We start from the raw sequence: 15,857 nt of genomic DNA, 5'->3' as shown, positions 1-15,857 counted from the left end.
GAAATATGTAGAAGACTGTATTTAGTGTTCCTACTCGAGACACTCAAGAACTCAAAAACTAGATCCTCATCTGAAATAGAGCTACTGAGTACCTGAAACTGTTTCAGAGGTTTTTGTTTTGGTTTGGTTTTAGAAGAAAACAAACAACTGTCACTAACAGCACTAAAACAGTTGTGGGTCATCCAGCTGGTGAGATGTGATTACATGGAAAACTGTGGCTGGAGAAAGTCACACAACCTCTAGCTCATTTTTGCCTAATAGCAACATAGCACAAGATAGACATGTTAGTTTAGGCTGCACTTCATTTATTCATCTTTGTTAAAGTATTTTAAATGTTACAGGGAATATGCAAAATTTTAAAATGGTAATAGAGCGTATTCTAAGAGCCTTAAATATCCTGGTGATCGTAGGTGATGCTGTTTTTTCTATAAAATAACTTTTTTTTTTTTCCAAAGATGAATTATTTTTAAAATCCATGCTTCTTTCCAATATGAGAGACCTTCTGAAGTGGAGGTAGGGGTTAATTTGTGTATTGAATGGTGACATCAAAAAGTGATTTTTTTTTTTTAATTTGCTTTTGCTCTTCTGTCAAAGCAGAATGCCATTTCCTCTAAAGACCTGGAAGGGACGTGGAGGTAGGGATGAGGGGCAGCAAGTTTCTGCTCCTGTGTGTCTCCTTTGATCACCTTTGTATTCCATGTGATCCCTCCTCTGGGGCCCTTCCTCTCTTTTGCACAGCTTTTCCTGGTGCATCACTCCACCCCAAGCGAAGGAAGCAGCTGGTCAGGGGCTGCTCACCTAGTGGTGCTCCTGGAGTAAGTCTTGCCTATTAATTCAGACCCCATGAGATTTTTTTGTCTCTATGGTGAATATGCTGGCTCTGTTGCTTTTGTCTTCATTTTTTTTTTGATTTGATTTTAGAAATGTTGGAGAAAGTGGCAGAAGTTAAATTCTGCTGTAAAAGCTAAACATCTGTCAAATATGTTTCTTCTTCAGTTAATGTTGTGGTAGTCAATATACCAGAACACAGTTCTTGATCTTGTTTAATACCTTGCAGCTTTCCTTGTCAGTTCCACCAGCCTCTCTGTGGTTGTTGCTTCTTGTCTGCCTTACCAGCTGTGTCCCAGATAAAAAAGAAAGCCTTGTTTACTGCATGTTCTAAAGCTCTTGAGCCCATCAAGCAGAGATGAGGCCCACTGTCATGATTAGAAAGTGCTTGCCTAAAAAAGTGCTGGCTTGGTGACTTTTCCACGGAGACAGATCTCGTAAGATTTACAGGAATGGGTAATAAATGTTGCTGGTTTTTTTCCCTTTCTCCAGATGGAAACCAGCTCTATTTCAGGGTTCCTGTCATCCAGATAAACATTCCCTTCATATGTAGGATTTGTTTTTAACAATGAACCACAATTTTAACATGGAAAAACATCATCTCTTGGCTTTGCTGCTGCCATTGTTGTTAACAGCACTGGCAGTTATCAAAGGGATTGCTTTATGTGTAACTTCCAAATTTCTGTTACTGTGCAGATTTTCTTCCCACAGAAAGTTTCCACAGCAAAGACTGTGCACTACTTAATTGCATTCTGTATACCAAACTAACAGCTTTTATTTATTTATATATATATTATATATATATATATATATATATATATATATATATATAAAAACAACTTTTAAAATCAAGCATATAGTGTTTGGAAATGAATGAGTTAGAAGTGCCCTTCGTTAATGTTACAAATGCTTTACCCAAACATATTTAAGTCTTTACACTAATATCACTGAGTAATCTATCTTGCTTCTTGGAAGCACAAATGCTAGATAGAGGGTACTTTTCTGTAACATACAATAAACTTCAAGGGTTTAGTTTTTTTCATTAATTTTTATGTATATATTACTTAGGAAAGTGAGGTACTTGGAGGTGACTTTTGTACTAGTTAGGCAGGCGTGACCTGCCCCCCACCGCCCCAGGGAAAAAAAAGGTACTCTAGTTCTAAGAATAGAGGCAAGTTGCAGTACTTGTATAAGATGACCCTGCCTAACAAGGACTGAGCAGTGGGGAACCTACTGATGTGCTCTTCGCTATGCATAGGGGTGTGCCAGCACTTCTTGTTGGAAAGAAGTCTGACTAAAGCAACAACGGTGTAAGTAACTCTTAATTATCACCAAAGCAGTTCAGTTCAAATAAATGTTTTATTGGGAAACAAAGTGTTACACTGACTGAAAACCACTATCCACCAGAACTTAACCTCTTCAGGAATGAGAATTAGCTAGACTCTCTGGTTTTACACACAACAGTCATCTCAACCAGGAAAGAGCTCCCAAAAGTTCCTGAACAGGCAGAGATGACTTAAAGATACAGGCCCTCGGGGGTTCCCTCTTGCTTCTTATAGAGAACGTTCTCTTTTGATTTTTTGAAGTCTTCATTTGTTACTTTCATTCGCCGTTCCCTCAATGCCATCAACCCAGCTTCTGTACAAATTGCCTACAACAGAGAAAGCAAAAGTAAGTTACTGATTCTGCAGCTACTTCAAGCAACACCTCAGAAGATAGCTAGAGCTATATGAAAATTCTGCTCAGGCTGTAGTGGTGAAGGTTGTTAGCAAAATTAAAACTCAGTTTTCGCTACTGTTTAGTAGCACTGAAGCATGTAACACAATCTGGATAAAGCCAGACGTCTTTCCATAAAGTAGTGGTTGCATGACAAAAGAAATGCAGCTTCACAATAATTCCCATTTCCCTCCTCCCCACAGAACAAAGGCATCCAGCTCGTAACTGCAGATTGTTACACTTCTGCTGTTGTGGGGTGACAAAGGAAAGTTAATGCCACATGGTAACTCTAGCAAGACCTTTGTTTACTTCAGACATAGTATGCTTCTTATCCTGGACTGTTTTGCATGATTAACAATATCTTGGATGCTTCCGCATGATTCCATATTCCTTTTCTAATTTATGAAGTTTTGGATACAGTTAAACTTGGGATTTAGGTTTTGAACTATGAACAATGGTGGTGTACACACCTTAATATCTGCACCACTGAGATCATCTTTTGCCATAATCAGCTCATCTAACGTCACATCGTCTGCCAGCGTCATCCTGCTTGTGTGAATCTGAAAGATTCGTTTCTTGGTCTTCTCATCAGGTAGAGGGAACTCTATTTTCCTGTCGATACGTCCTGCACAAAAGAGAAGTTCATGCTTAGTTGTTTGTTTTCTTGTGTGCATTTACTGGAAAAGGAGCAGGAAGAACATTTCAAATTTATACTGATGGTAACTATCTTCATGCCAGAATCAATCATGTCTTAGAGTAGAAAGTGAGATCAGACAGTTCTGTTTGTAATGAACATAAAGGTGGAGCTGAAAAGAAATGCACTGCTGCTTTGTAAAAGCCTGTGTAACTGCAAGTAAAAGGCATCTTATCTGTGAGGCTTCAAAAACCCTAGCTTCCTTGAGTCATGTAAATATAAGAATAATTCGTCATACCACAGAGAAGTGTTAATCCAATACCTATACTCTAGTAACACACTTCATTTTACTGAGATTACATTTAGCTCTGAAGCTAAATGATTACATTTAACTCTGCCACAAACACACAAAAAAGAAGTTACTGTGGCAACACGAACCCTTCCTATATAATTAACTTCTCAAAAAAAAAATGTTAGTGTTACGTAGTACTGTAAAACCTATATGAAGAAAGAAGGCTTTGCATAAAGGTTCTGCTGGAAGTTCCTACCAGATATTTCCTGAAGTCCCTCCTGCCAGAAAGCTGTTCCAGCTCCTATGGTTCCAACTTAATAAGCATTCCTTTTAAAGATATTTTCCATCTCCACATCACACTCGTTCTTCTCTAGTTTTACAGTCTTTACTACGAGGGGTTGATGGTACCACATACAGTATTGCAGAGTAAAACACACACTGGTAACAGTTTACCAAGCTCGTGCCACAGTTGCTCAAGCACTGGTAATTTAAATACATGATAGGCATAGGAGGTTTCTTTCCATTTAATTTCAGAACACCCTAACTTGGCTTTTAACATCAGTACAGTATTTTCTGCTCAGTTCTCAAACAACAACTGCTTTTGATTTGGAGGGGTAAGCCTAAGATGGAGACAAAACCAGCTTATTGAAAAATCACACCTCAGCAATTTCATATGGTGGAGGTTCTCTCTAAACTCCTTGGTTCCATACAGTCTATTGACCACTCAGATGCATTCATCTAGAATTATCTTTACTCTCTATTTTACCTGTGTTAAAAAAAATATCTTTACAACTCCTTCAATACTTAAGGTTTACTCAAGGATTCTACCAGGAAGCTTATTCCCTTGATCTCTCTGTTGCTTTCAAACTTCTCGTTTAAACGACACCACATGTATTTATGCAGGTTTTGGTACATTTTTACTGGCCGTTTAAAAATAGTATTTGTGTCTGTTCAAGCTCTTGGCTCAACATGTAACACACATATAAAAATTAAGATACTATTTCTCCCTCACTCATCCCCGAAATGACAGGTCACTAAAGAAGTAGACTGGTATCACTGCATCAAAATCCACCCACTGTTCAACTTAGGGTCTCACCTATTGAATTCAAATGGTAACGCCCTACCTTCCTCAGCTGCTGAAGGTGTTAACAAAATGCTGCTGCTCCACTACGTACCATGTTAACAATCACTTCACAAAATACCTGTGCCATCTTAATACAAAGGAAGAATGTTTTAATTATTTATACTATACGTATAAGAGGAGTTTACACATTTCTTCTCCGGCCCAGGTTTTTCTTCCGTTTAGAAACTTGTGAATGGGTTCTGATTTTAACAGACACACCAGCATAGATGAGAAGGTGACAAACCACTGACAGGCATTCTTCTGACCAGCCCATGTGTTCAATAAGCTGTGTGACAAGTCCTTTCACAGGGGAAGTGCCTTAAGCATACACGCTGGGAAGTCTCTTACCTGGCCTAATTAGAGCTGGATCCAGCGTTTCTATTCTGTTTGTGGCCATGATAACTTTAACGTCCCCACGAGAGTCAAACCCATCCAGCTGGTTCAGCAGCTCCAGCATTGTACGCTGGATCTCTCTCTCACCGCCTGAATTTGAGTCATACCTTTAAGACAACAAAATAGTCAGGAAAAGCACTATGCGAATTGAAGAACGTACTTCACGTTAACTGCCACAAATACACAAAACAGTCTTTTTAAAATGCCCGTGTTACAACAGAATTTTAAACATTCGCCTATAGAAAGCAAAAAGCAGGTTTTCACAATCTAATTGTGACATCTAGGTAAGTACAGAGGCACTGAACTATTCTTGTAGCTGTGCAACATAACAGCAATTACGTGAAGAAGTCTGTTCTTTTCCAATGTCTGTAATATAGTTGGAAATCTCATCTCTCCTTAACAGATGAACAAAAATGTAAAAAAAAAAAAAAAAAAAAAAAAAACAGAACTAGTTCTTAAAAGGACACGCATCCAATTTGGAAGAAAATAAAGCCGGACAGTTGTTTTTCCCCTTATGCACACAGGCACAACTGTATGCTTTTCAGCCTTACTAATGTGGCTCCTGGTTTTACTCTGCCCTTCCTAAAACACAGGTACGAGGGGATAGAGTTCTGTGCTTTGTGCTTTAGTCACTTCACTTTGCAAGTACCAGACTAGGTACTCTTCATGCAAAAAGCCTCATCCATGTTTAGGAACAGTCTGAAGCAACGTAGCGGTTATGAAGAATTCTGAGTGTTACACACTTCCCCATCAGCCCCATCTGTTCTACATGTGCTGAAATACGGGGGGCAGAAGCTCCTTTATACTGGAGATTCAGGCTGGCAACTGTGTAGTTAGATATATGAGCATCATTTTGTTTATTTAAAGGAAAACATATAACTGCTTTAAAGCCTATCTGAATTGGACAGCTCCAAGCAGCCTACGGAGTTTTCAAATACAGCTTGGCTACAGGCTGACAACAGCTTAGCTTGACATAAGCAATGCTGATCAAATTCCACATCCATGACATTACGCTCTGTAACTTCCCACAGAACGTTCTAAAAACTTAGTTGTAACTGTTCAGCTACCTATTTAGAAAGGCAAACAACACATAGATGTACTCAGTGTTAAATACACTGCTTTACTCTTGAATCACTAAAGCCAGTTCCTGTGTTTGCACTTGCCCTGAAAGCATGCCATAGACACTTGCACGGTGCCTCTTCCAGCGCGAGACACTGTGTCATGGAACCAGGTAGCAAGAGAAAAGAGGTTAAATCTCTGGTCACACCTATTTAACACAAAAATGTTGTGGTGTTTATGTTAGTCTGAATAGTTGACTTCTTACTTGCAGAAAATTGCTTAAATCAAAAATATTACAGAAATGGTAGCAGAGCTAAGAAACAGGGTATCAATATGGTTGCAAAAGATGACTTTTATTGTCCTTGGCAATACCTCTGTGTGAAGTGGAAGCTAGAACACCGTACCTCTTTGTACCAATGGCATCGATTTCATCAATGAAGACAATGGACGGAGCATGCTCTTCAGCCACACGGAACAGTTCGCGCACGAGCTTTGGACCATCACCCAAGTACTTCTGTATAAGTTCTGAACCAACAACTCGCAGGAAGGTCGCTGAAGTTTGGTTTGCTACTGCTTTGGCCAGTAAAGTTTTACCTGATTGCAAAGAAATACTGTAATTAGTCTGCAGGCAAAATAAAAAAGTCACATCAAATTTGTGACAGACGTGGCAGTGGTTTAACGCTACCCAAGTATAATTTTTCTTGTGCTAGCTTGGTACAGAACTCTAAGATACCTGTGCCAGGCGGGCCATACAGAATGACTCCTTTGGGCGGCTTTATCCCCATCTCTTCGTAATACTCAGGATGGGTGAGGGGAAGCTCCACAGACTCCTGCATCATGACAAAAACAAATGTGTTTTTATAAACAGTGAGCGCTCTCCACAGAAGATCTGTGGGGTTCTTCAGGACTGCATTAATAAGAGGCAAAAAGAACGCAAGTAATTGCAAGGCAGACCTTGAAAAACATGCATCTCGGTTGCCTGCAATTCTAAGGCAGGCAACTATTCTACCTAAACAGGTCTTCCTATTGCTTCTCTTCCACATGTCAAGTTGAAACAGTGAGAGTCCCCCCTCCTTCAATCTAAACACAACACGCTGAATTTAGAACTCAGTTCCTGGCTCCCAAACACTCATACAGTACTTCAGGGGGGAGACTTTCCTTAAAGGATGCTTTCCAGTATGAGCTACCAGACGCTACAGATGAATGTTTTAAGTGCATTTATGATTTTGGATGTGTATCCAAAGCAAAAGAGTTGAGTTGGCTGTTTGACTGAGGGTGTTGGTTGATGAGAAGCTCAACACGAGCCAGCAATGTGCACTTGCAGCCCAGAAAGCCAACCATACCCTGCTGCATCAAAGCAGTGTGGTCAGCAGGTCGAGGGAGGTGATTCTGCCCCTCTACTTGCTCTTGTGAGACCCCACCTGGAGCCCTGCGCTCAGCTCTGGGGCCCCCAGCACACAAAGGACATGGACCTGTTGGAGCGAGTCCAGAGGAGGGCCACAAGGATGCCCAGAGGGCTGGAGCACCTCTCCTGTGAAGAGAGGCTGAGAGCTGGGGTCGTTCAGCCTGGAGAAGAGAAGGCCCTGGGGAGACCTTAGAGCAGCCTTCCAGTACCTGAAGGGGACGTACAGGAAAGCTGGGGAGGGACTTTTTTTTCAGGGAGTTCAGTGACAGGACAAGGGGTAACGGCTTTAAACTAAACGAGGGCAGGCTTAGATTAGATATAAGGAGGAAATTCTTTACTCTGAGGGCGGTGAGGCACTGGCACAGGCTGCCCAGAGAAGCTGTGGATGTCTCATCCCTGGAGGTGCTCAAGGCCAGGCTGGATGGGGCTTTGGGCAGCCTGCTCTGGTGGGAGGTGTCCCTCCAATGGCAGGGGGGCTGGAACCAGATGGTCCTTAAGGACCCTTCCAATCCAAACCGTTCTATGATTCTATGAATTTTCACAGGGTTCGCTCTAAGCTCTGATGGTAGGAAAACAAACAAAAAATACACCAAACCCCACAAACGAACAAACAAAAAACCCCACCCTTCAAATCCTTCAATTACATGTCATCTGCACTTTTCAGAAGGCACCCCCTTATCTTTCAATAATCAATAACTTTACAACTTAACACACTGCAAACCAATACATTATCGCACAGATTATGATCTCAGTGCTCTATACATTCCACAGCAACTGTGGGATGTTTCTGTGCATATGGTTTGTGAATGGGTATACTACAAACTTAAAAGGTTTGTTTAGGTCCATGTGTCGTCTGTAGTGAAATTGAACCAAGAAATGCACTTGCAAGACACAAACCACCACCACACGAACAGCAGCTGGTTCTGCTGTTACTCCTTCAGGCTCCTGGCCTAACAGCTATGTTTATAGTTTACTTTACAGCACAAATTAGCACATCAGAATACCTTGATTTCCTGAATCTGGTTATCAAGGCCACCAATGTCAGCATACGTTTCTTGAGGAGCTTTCTCAACTTTCATCACAGTAACTAGAGGATCCGTGTCATCCATCAGGACTCCTATCACAGCATGAACCTAACGCAAGCATTAAGAGTTGTTAAAGAAAGCAAGCAGCACTGATATAAGGTCAAACTGAAACCCAACACCCATACATTTAGGTGTGAGAATAAATGGCACTAGCCTCAGGCCCTGTGATCCTGTGATTCTCAGAACAGAGGCCAGTTAAAACAGCAGAAGAGCGTGTGCTTATTTTATCAGCTCGCGTAACTCACCTTATGATTTAGCAAAACAGAGCAGCCGGGCTCCAGCAAATCCTTGTCCACAAAAGACAGAATACTGACGTAGTGTTCTGATCCCACTGAGGTGGACACGATAGCGTGGTTATCATCAATGATCTCCTCCAAGGTACCCACAGACATCGGTGTTCCCCTCAGATCATCCACCTTTGATCTTTCCTCCTGTTGTCAAGGAGGATTCAAGAAACAAGTTAAGAACACAGACAAAAACATTACTATTAATGGGTTGGGCCAGAATTTTGAGTGTTACCTTCAGCTGAAGTACAGCACAGTTAAAAGCTGACAGCACATTTGGGAGATTCATTATATTTCTCAGTTCGCTTTACAAGCCAAACGACAGAAACATTTTTTGCTATTGTTTCACTGCCCCAAAAAGCATAAAAGCACAGGCCAGTAACATAATTCACTATTATTTCAGTTCTACGGACACTAGCATACGGATATGCCTAGCTAAAATATTCTTTCTTTCTCATATGGGACCTGCACTTTCACAGACCACTAAGGAGGAGAAGAAAAAAAAAAAAAGAACAAAACCAAAACCAACTACTGCCTCATCTGTAATAACCTATGCTTGGACTAAACGCATTAAACCACTAGAAAAATACCCTACTTTCCAAACAGTAATTGAGATATAATGAAAAGTTTTAATACACATAACATTTAGAATGACTTACACATTCATGACACTTTCTTTCCATTGCTTCTGTATGAAGTAGATTACATTAGAGCACTCATTTTAACATTAACAGTTCGCTCAAAGCTCACCTCTTGTTTCTCTTCCAAAGGTTTCATTTGTTCTTGATTTCTGATAAATTCTTCCTCCATTAACAGGTAATCTTTAATCCTCTCTAATTTCAATAGTTTGAGTCTGCACTGTGTGTGAGGAGTCACTGTAATCACAAGTAGAATCACAATATTTTAGGTCAAGACTGACATGGTACCAACCATTAATTCACTACCAGAATTTCTGCTTTCTTTTCTGACAATACTTTCTATACAAGCAGCAATCACTAAGTAACATCACTATGTAAATCTTGCTCCACTAAGTTTTGGTCAAAAAAATCTTTTAAATGCTATTTCCCCTACTTTTCTCCTAATTTCAATGTCTGTCTCTTAAACGGGAATCCATGGGATGCATCTTGCGTAACAACAATCTGATTTTGTATTTTTAAGTTTATACGAAATAAAACTGCATTTGGCCTTGCGGTTTAATCATTTGTGTCTTGAGCTGTACATACGGCCACATCTAGGGGACAGGACTGCTGGGGCAGGCAGAATGCTCACCTAGAGGGAGTTTGCTGGCAGCATCTGGTCCCTTTGTTTTCTTCTTCTTTTTCCCCACTCTGGTTGGAACTGGAGGTTCATATTTCTTCTTCTTGTCCTTATCCATAAAAGGAATTCCAAGGGAAAAAAAAATCAGAATAAAAGCAATGAAAGAACACACGCAGAGGTTAGGTACACAGACTGAGAGCTCAACTTCAACTGAATGACTACGTAACAAAATTGTTTCCTTTACGATATAGAGAGACAAGCCCAAAAGAAGTATTAACCTTATTTTCAAGAAGATTTTAAAATTTCTTCTCCTGCTTATTTTATTTTAGATTTCTTCCATTTTCAGTGAATATAGAACACAGAAGGCTGAAACCTGAACTAAACCACAAACCACTCATACACGAGAGGATGAAGAAAACACTGAAGCTGAACACTTCTGTTGTTTTTAATCTACATGTAACATGCCTTCAGTTTGCCAGCTTATATATAGCTCTCAATATACAGTATTATGCTTCCATTTCCTAAGGAAACTGACCTCTAAGGTTCCACAACGTTACGTAAAGACCTCATGCAAATACCCGTACAGTTCCATTTTCAAATCAAAACCCGTTACTTAACTGCCACCTTAAAGGCTTTCCTAACCCAGGCAGATTTACAGGGCTTTTACTTTTATTTTTTTACTTTTATAAGTAAATTTCTACTGCCACATATTTTCAGTTTTCCTTTGCACCAACGTCCCCTTTTGTATTTTTGAATGGCAACCTATTTTCTCCTGTGTGCATCCAGAAGAAACAACGTAGCTCTGGGAGCAGAGAAGAAAAAAAGTGACTTAAAACCCGCTGCAGCCAGCCTCTGCAGTAGCACACCTGTAAGAAAAGGCGTTTGTTTGGGTTTTGTTACCTTGTCATCTTTCTTGCCACCACCAGGACCGTGTCCACCACTTTGACTTTGACCCTAAATAAAATGATAAAATAGAAAATCACAAGGGCCAAATAGACGTGGAAACGCAGCAATCCTGAAGCCTAAGCGCAGCTCCGCGTAAGCAGCAGCCCCGCTCAGACCCCCCTACCTAAACAAACCTCCAGCCGCCTGCCAGAGGCGGACAGAGGGCTCCAGGCGGCACGGCACGGCACGCCGCCGTTACGGGCGGCCCTGACCCTCACGGCACTGCACCGCACCGGGGCCGGCCCCTCGGCGCAGCCCCGCTCACAGCGCCGTGACTCGGCAAAACGCGCCCAGGGGCTCCTGAGGGCTCCGGGGTCCCGCCAGGGCGCTGAGGGGCGCCGAGGGCCCGGCCCGGCCCCCCCCACCGCCCCCGCCCCAGCCCCGCCGCGGCCGCCCGGCCCCGGCCCCGTTCCCCCCTCACCATCTTCCCTCCGCACCGCACCGGAAACGCCGCGCCCGACGGCAGCCGGCAGGGGACAGGGCAGCGGCGGCGCTACGGTGCGCGGAGAGGGCCAGAACCCGCAGGCGGAGCGGGCGGGGCGGGGCGGGGCGGGGCGGGGCCGCCATTTGCCCGCCCGCCGCCGGCGGGAGCGCGGCGTGTGGTGCCCGCCGGGAGGGCGCTGGGCTCCTGCCGGACGCCCTTTGAGGCGCTGCTGCTGACTTACGCTTTCTGGTTTTCTTAACAGAAGAAACATCCCGTAACAGACAAACGTGACATTCTGAGCAGTCTGGGGGCGGCAGCTTTTGATTATATCGTGTGAAACGGTGTGCTCTGCCCCTCAGTGCCAGAAATCAGAGGAGCTTTCAACTCTCTCTTCCCCCATGAGATATTTTTCAGAAATTCCTACACTTTAATTCACATCAGAACAAGAAGCTCACGATACTTAATTGCATCTCATCATCAACCAGCTGCCACAATGTTAATATCCATAAAAATGACACTAAATCTTATAAAATTACATTAAATCTTCTGAATGTGTTGGAAAAGCGTGTCTTAGTCGTGTTAGTTGTTACCTCCCCTAACCACTACCAGAGAGGTCTTTCTTGGAAGTTCAAAGCGCTCTGGTAGTGTTGTGCCACAAGTGGAAAGCTTTGTGTTTGCAGCTCCTCCCTGCAGTCCACACTTGCCTAGGTCAGTGTCACGGGAGGTGCTTTAAAATACACCATCATGACGAAGTCATCAGTCACATCTTAGCCTTTGCAGATATACTGCAAAGTCTGCTCTCAATGTGTGGCCCGGTACTGTGAAAACAGATATGTGAACACTACAGAGAGTAGCCTGAAATACGGAAAGAATCATAGAACACCCGAGTTGGAAGGGACCCGCAAGGATCATCAAGTCCAAATCCTGGGTCCCCAAAGCTTTTCCCCGTAAATAAATATTTTTTTCCCCATTTCCCCCATAAATGAATAAATAAATAGAAGGAAAAAAAAGGAACAAAACCAGAGGTAATGTTTTGCAATATTGATGGAAGGAAAGGATCTTCTACTGAAACCGTGTCTGGACTAGCACACTGAGTACTGCCTGCAGCAAATGTTTCCAGAGTGCTACTGGTACTGGTTGTTCTCCACCTGTAGTGTGAGCTACCATGTGTTTTGATTGTTCCAACAATATAAACAGGAATTAACTTTGTGTATAAAAACCCAGCAGCTCTTCTTCCAAAAGTTTGTTTTCCTGTAACATTTTTTCCATCTGTGTTTTCAAAATAAATGAAGGCATCCAACCTTGTTTTACAGTTATTTGCAGAGAGAGTAACTAGAAAACCTCAGTAATGAAAGAATGGAAATACAAATCAACGAAAGTGAGTTGTTTTTTTAAATGTACGTCTAGGAATGAAATCTAAATTTCAGGAGTTTTAACTGCCAATAAAGAGACATTGTGGTGAATTTTCTGGTAGGACTGCTTGCTGTGAGCAGATCTGTGTGGGAATGCATCAGCAGAGGAGAAAGAGTGGTAAATATTCTTTGAATTTGTATTCAAAGTTACTTTTTTTTTTTTTCCCCTAGACCTGGTGCTTCCTTTCATCTCTTCCATCAGCTACTCAGTATAAAAGCACAGAGTTTTTTTCTTGTAAGAATTGCTTTTGCTACAAGCAGCCCTGAAAGAACACTAGTAAAGTTTTCCAGAAATCGACCAAGTAAATGTACTACCTGTCTGCAACATTCCTGGGGAACAGCTGTAGAAACTTTCAGTGTTTCCACTGACATTCGCAACAGTAAAGCACAGACTGAACACAAGCATGTGCTCAACCCAGAACCAAACACCTGTTTGGGGTTGAGCCTGTTTCCCACTGCTTGCACACACAGAGCTGAGCACAGGAGCCCCGTCCCTGTTTGGGGCCCGCCGAAGTTGCTCCCCACCTGTCCCCTGCAGCACCCAAGTGCCTGCCTTCTTTGCTGGAGCAGTCGCTGTGCTTTTGTAACACATACTTTATGGAATTTACTGTCTTACAGGATCATATCTGTTTATTTATTTATTTGTTTATTTAACTTTACATTGTATAGCTAAAGAATATCCTCTCACTAAAATATATGCATTTTTCCTCTCTTCAGTCTCACTTCAGATTCAGTTATACCCTTATTTATTTAGAATTATACCTGCAATTGATAGGACCGGTTTCATAGAATCATAAAATCATCAAGGTTGGAAAAGACCTCCAAGATCACCTGGTCCAACCATCGCCCTACCACCAATGTCACCCACTAAACCATGTCCCTAAGCACCACGTCCAACCTTTCCTTTCACCCCCAGGGACGGTGACTCCACCACCTCCCCGGGCAACCTGTCCCAATGCCTGACTGCTCTTTCTGAGAAGAAATGTCTCCTCATTTCCAACCTAAACCTCCCCTGCTGCAACTTGAGGCCATTCCCTCTAGTCCTATCACTAGTTATCTGTGAGAAGAGGCCGACCCCCAGCTCCCCACACCTTCCTTTCAGGTAGCTGTAGACAGCAATAAGGTCTCCCCCGAACCTCCTCCAGACTAAACAACCCCAGTTCCCTCAGCCACTCCTCAAAAGACTTGTGTTCCAGGCCCTTCACCAGTTTTGTTGTCCTTCTCTGGACATGCTCCAGGGCCTCGATGTCCTTCTTGTACTGAGGGGCCCAAAACTGAACTTGAAAAATTACCGTGCACCGCCCGGGAATCGAACCCGGGTCGCAAGAATGGGAATCTTGCATGATACCACTACACCAGCGGTGCAGCTTTGATTCAGATTTCTTGTCACTACTTCTTATAAAACCCAGATTTTAGTGGCTTGTAGCTTAGTAATTTGAAGTGAGAGAATTATTTCATAAGCTCACCAGAATGGTAGGAGTGTGGGGTGAACCTAAAAGCTCAGGTTTGCATTTCTGAACTCACAAGACACATCTATGATAGCAATCAGTTTTTGTAGCTTTTATAAATACTAGGAAATTATATATGAGAGCTATATTAAAAGGATGTTGTCAAGATTGTCACCCAACTCATTAATTTAAAAACACACTATGAAACAGTTGTGGCAGAAAACAAGAATCACAGAAGGGGAATACTGTGTTTTTTAAACCAATTTCCTGATTTGGGGTGATCTGGTTAATGGTTTTGAACTCTTGGGGTTTTCAGTGCTGATTAACTGAGTGCTATAGAAATACACTTATGTAACCTGGCTGCATGTCTTAGCTATCAACATCCAGATTTTTGGTTTAGATGCAGAGCATGGATAATGTCAAATTAGGAAATGTGAAGAATAAATATGTTTAATGACCAATGTGCCTCTGATTTTGTGTTGCCCTCACTAGAAAGAAAAAAAAAAAGTGAACAAGCAGGGGTAACCAAAAAAAACATACAGTCCTTTGTTTGCTAAAAATGAACATAGCCTTAGGAGCAACAAAAAGCTGCCCCTTCATATCAAAAAATGTTGAGCATTGTTCAGGGAGGATGATTTATTTTATTTTATTTTATTTGCATTGTGTTTTTCTTACAGTGTTTTTACTCCCTCTTCTTTATTCTGAAATAAGCTTACTGCTGATTTTCTAGGCATATTTTAAAGCCCACATCTTTCCCAAGCATTTGGGGAAGAAGAGGGCAGTTGAGGTCTGGAGGAATATTAGGGCAGGGATTAGTAGCTAGCAGGGAGGTTTATTTTCCCTTTGTACATTGAGGAAATCACTAGGATTGCTTGTACTGTTGAGGTTAATCTGGATTTCTTAATACATGTCAAGGCACCTAAAGCTTTTTTAAATGTTTCCATAGATGTAAACAAACCTCCAGATAAGAAAAAGATCAGTCTTGTTATTGCAGCTACATATAGTGGGTTTGGAAGATATTCCCACCACCTGCTGACTGGCACGTGACTACATGAAGGGTAGTTGTTATAGGCAGGGTGCTGACTCCCTGTAGGCTCCCCTCCGAATCAACCAAGAAGTTTCTCCACCAATTCAGAACCATCACCTTCGGGGAGAGTCTTTTAGAGTCTTTTACTTGACATTGCCCATCCAGCGAACTAGGGAAATGGCTTTTTTTAACCAAGCTGCTCACGTAAGTGCCTTACATTAGGCAGTGTGATTACATTGTCCTTCTCATATCACCAAGGCTAATATTATAATTTTAAAAATGGGAATGTCACCTTCACATCCATTCTTTTCCTGACATCCACATTACACATGTGCAATGTACAATTCATTGGACGTTGTTCATTTTAAAAAGAAGTGGAAGCCTGTTAGTTTTGTCCCTACCCCCATCCTGGCTCTTAGCTAAAGCCCATTTGGTATGAATTATCGGGTATGGATTATTGGGTATGTACAAATGAAGATAACATTCCCTTAGAACAGATTCACTCAATCTTCCATGACTTGTCTC

The 15,857-nt window shown here is 42.0% G+C and overlaps 1 protein-coding gene and 1 non-coding gene across 2 annotated transcripts; both read right to left on the bottom strand.

The window, feature by feature from the left end:
* Positions 1–2,168: 2,168 nt before the first annotated feature.
* PSMC1 (proteasome 26S subunit, ATPase 1) lies at positions 2,169–11,544 on the bottom strand. The gene is made up of 11 exons (XM_035539693.2): positions 11,443–11,544; positions 10,977–11,030; positions 10,089–10,185; positions 9,570–9,694; positions 8,781–8,966; positions 8,455–8,583; positions 6,779–6,875; positions 6,450–6,639; positions 4,942–5,093; positions 3,015–3,169; positions 2,169–2,479 (listed from the first exon to the last, which is right to left on the bottom strand). The coding sequence occupies exons 1-11, from the start codon at positions 11,443–11,445 to the stop codon at positions 2,345–2,347; spliced, it is 1,323 nt and encodes a 440-aa protein (XP_035395586.1). The 5' UTR covers positions 11,446–11,544; the 3' UTR covers positions 2,169–2,344.
* A 2,607-nt stretch (positions 11,545–14,151) lies between these two features.
* Positions 14,152–14,222, bottom strand: TRNAG-CCC (transfer RNA glycine (anticodon CCC)). The gene has a single exon. It is a non-coding gene; the product is annotated as a tRNA-Gly (tRNA).
* Between the last annotated feature and the right edge of the window lie 1,635 nt (positions 14,223–15,857).

Source organism: Cygnus atratus, chromosome 5 (assembly GCF_013377495.2).
Source record: "Cygnus atratus isolate AKBS03 ecotype Queensland, Australia chromosome 5, CAtr_DNAZoo_HiC_assembly, whole genome shotgun sequence".
Taxonomy (NCBI): Eukaryota; Metazoa; Chordata; class Aves; order Anseriformes; family Anatidae; genus Cygnus; species Cygnus atratus.
This window is presented reverse-complemented; position numbering and strand designations above follow the sequence as displayed.

What these genes read in the sequence shown, in the direction of transcription:
- PSMC1 (XM_035539693.2), bottom strand. An exon ending in CTGTTTTGCTAAATCATAAG is followed by an intron (nt 8,584 to 8,780) that starts GTGAGTTACGCG and finishes TGCTTGCGTTAG; the next exon opens with GTTCATGCTGTGATAGGAGT. An exon ending in TCCAGCTCTAATTAGGCCAG is followed by an intron (nt 3,170 to 4,941) that starts GTAAGAGACTTC and finishes TCTTTTGTGCAG; the next exon opens with GACGTATCGACAGGAAAATA.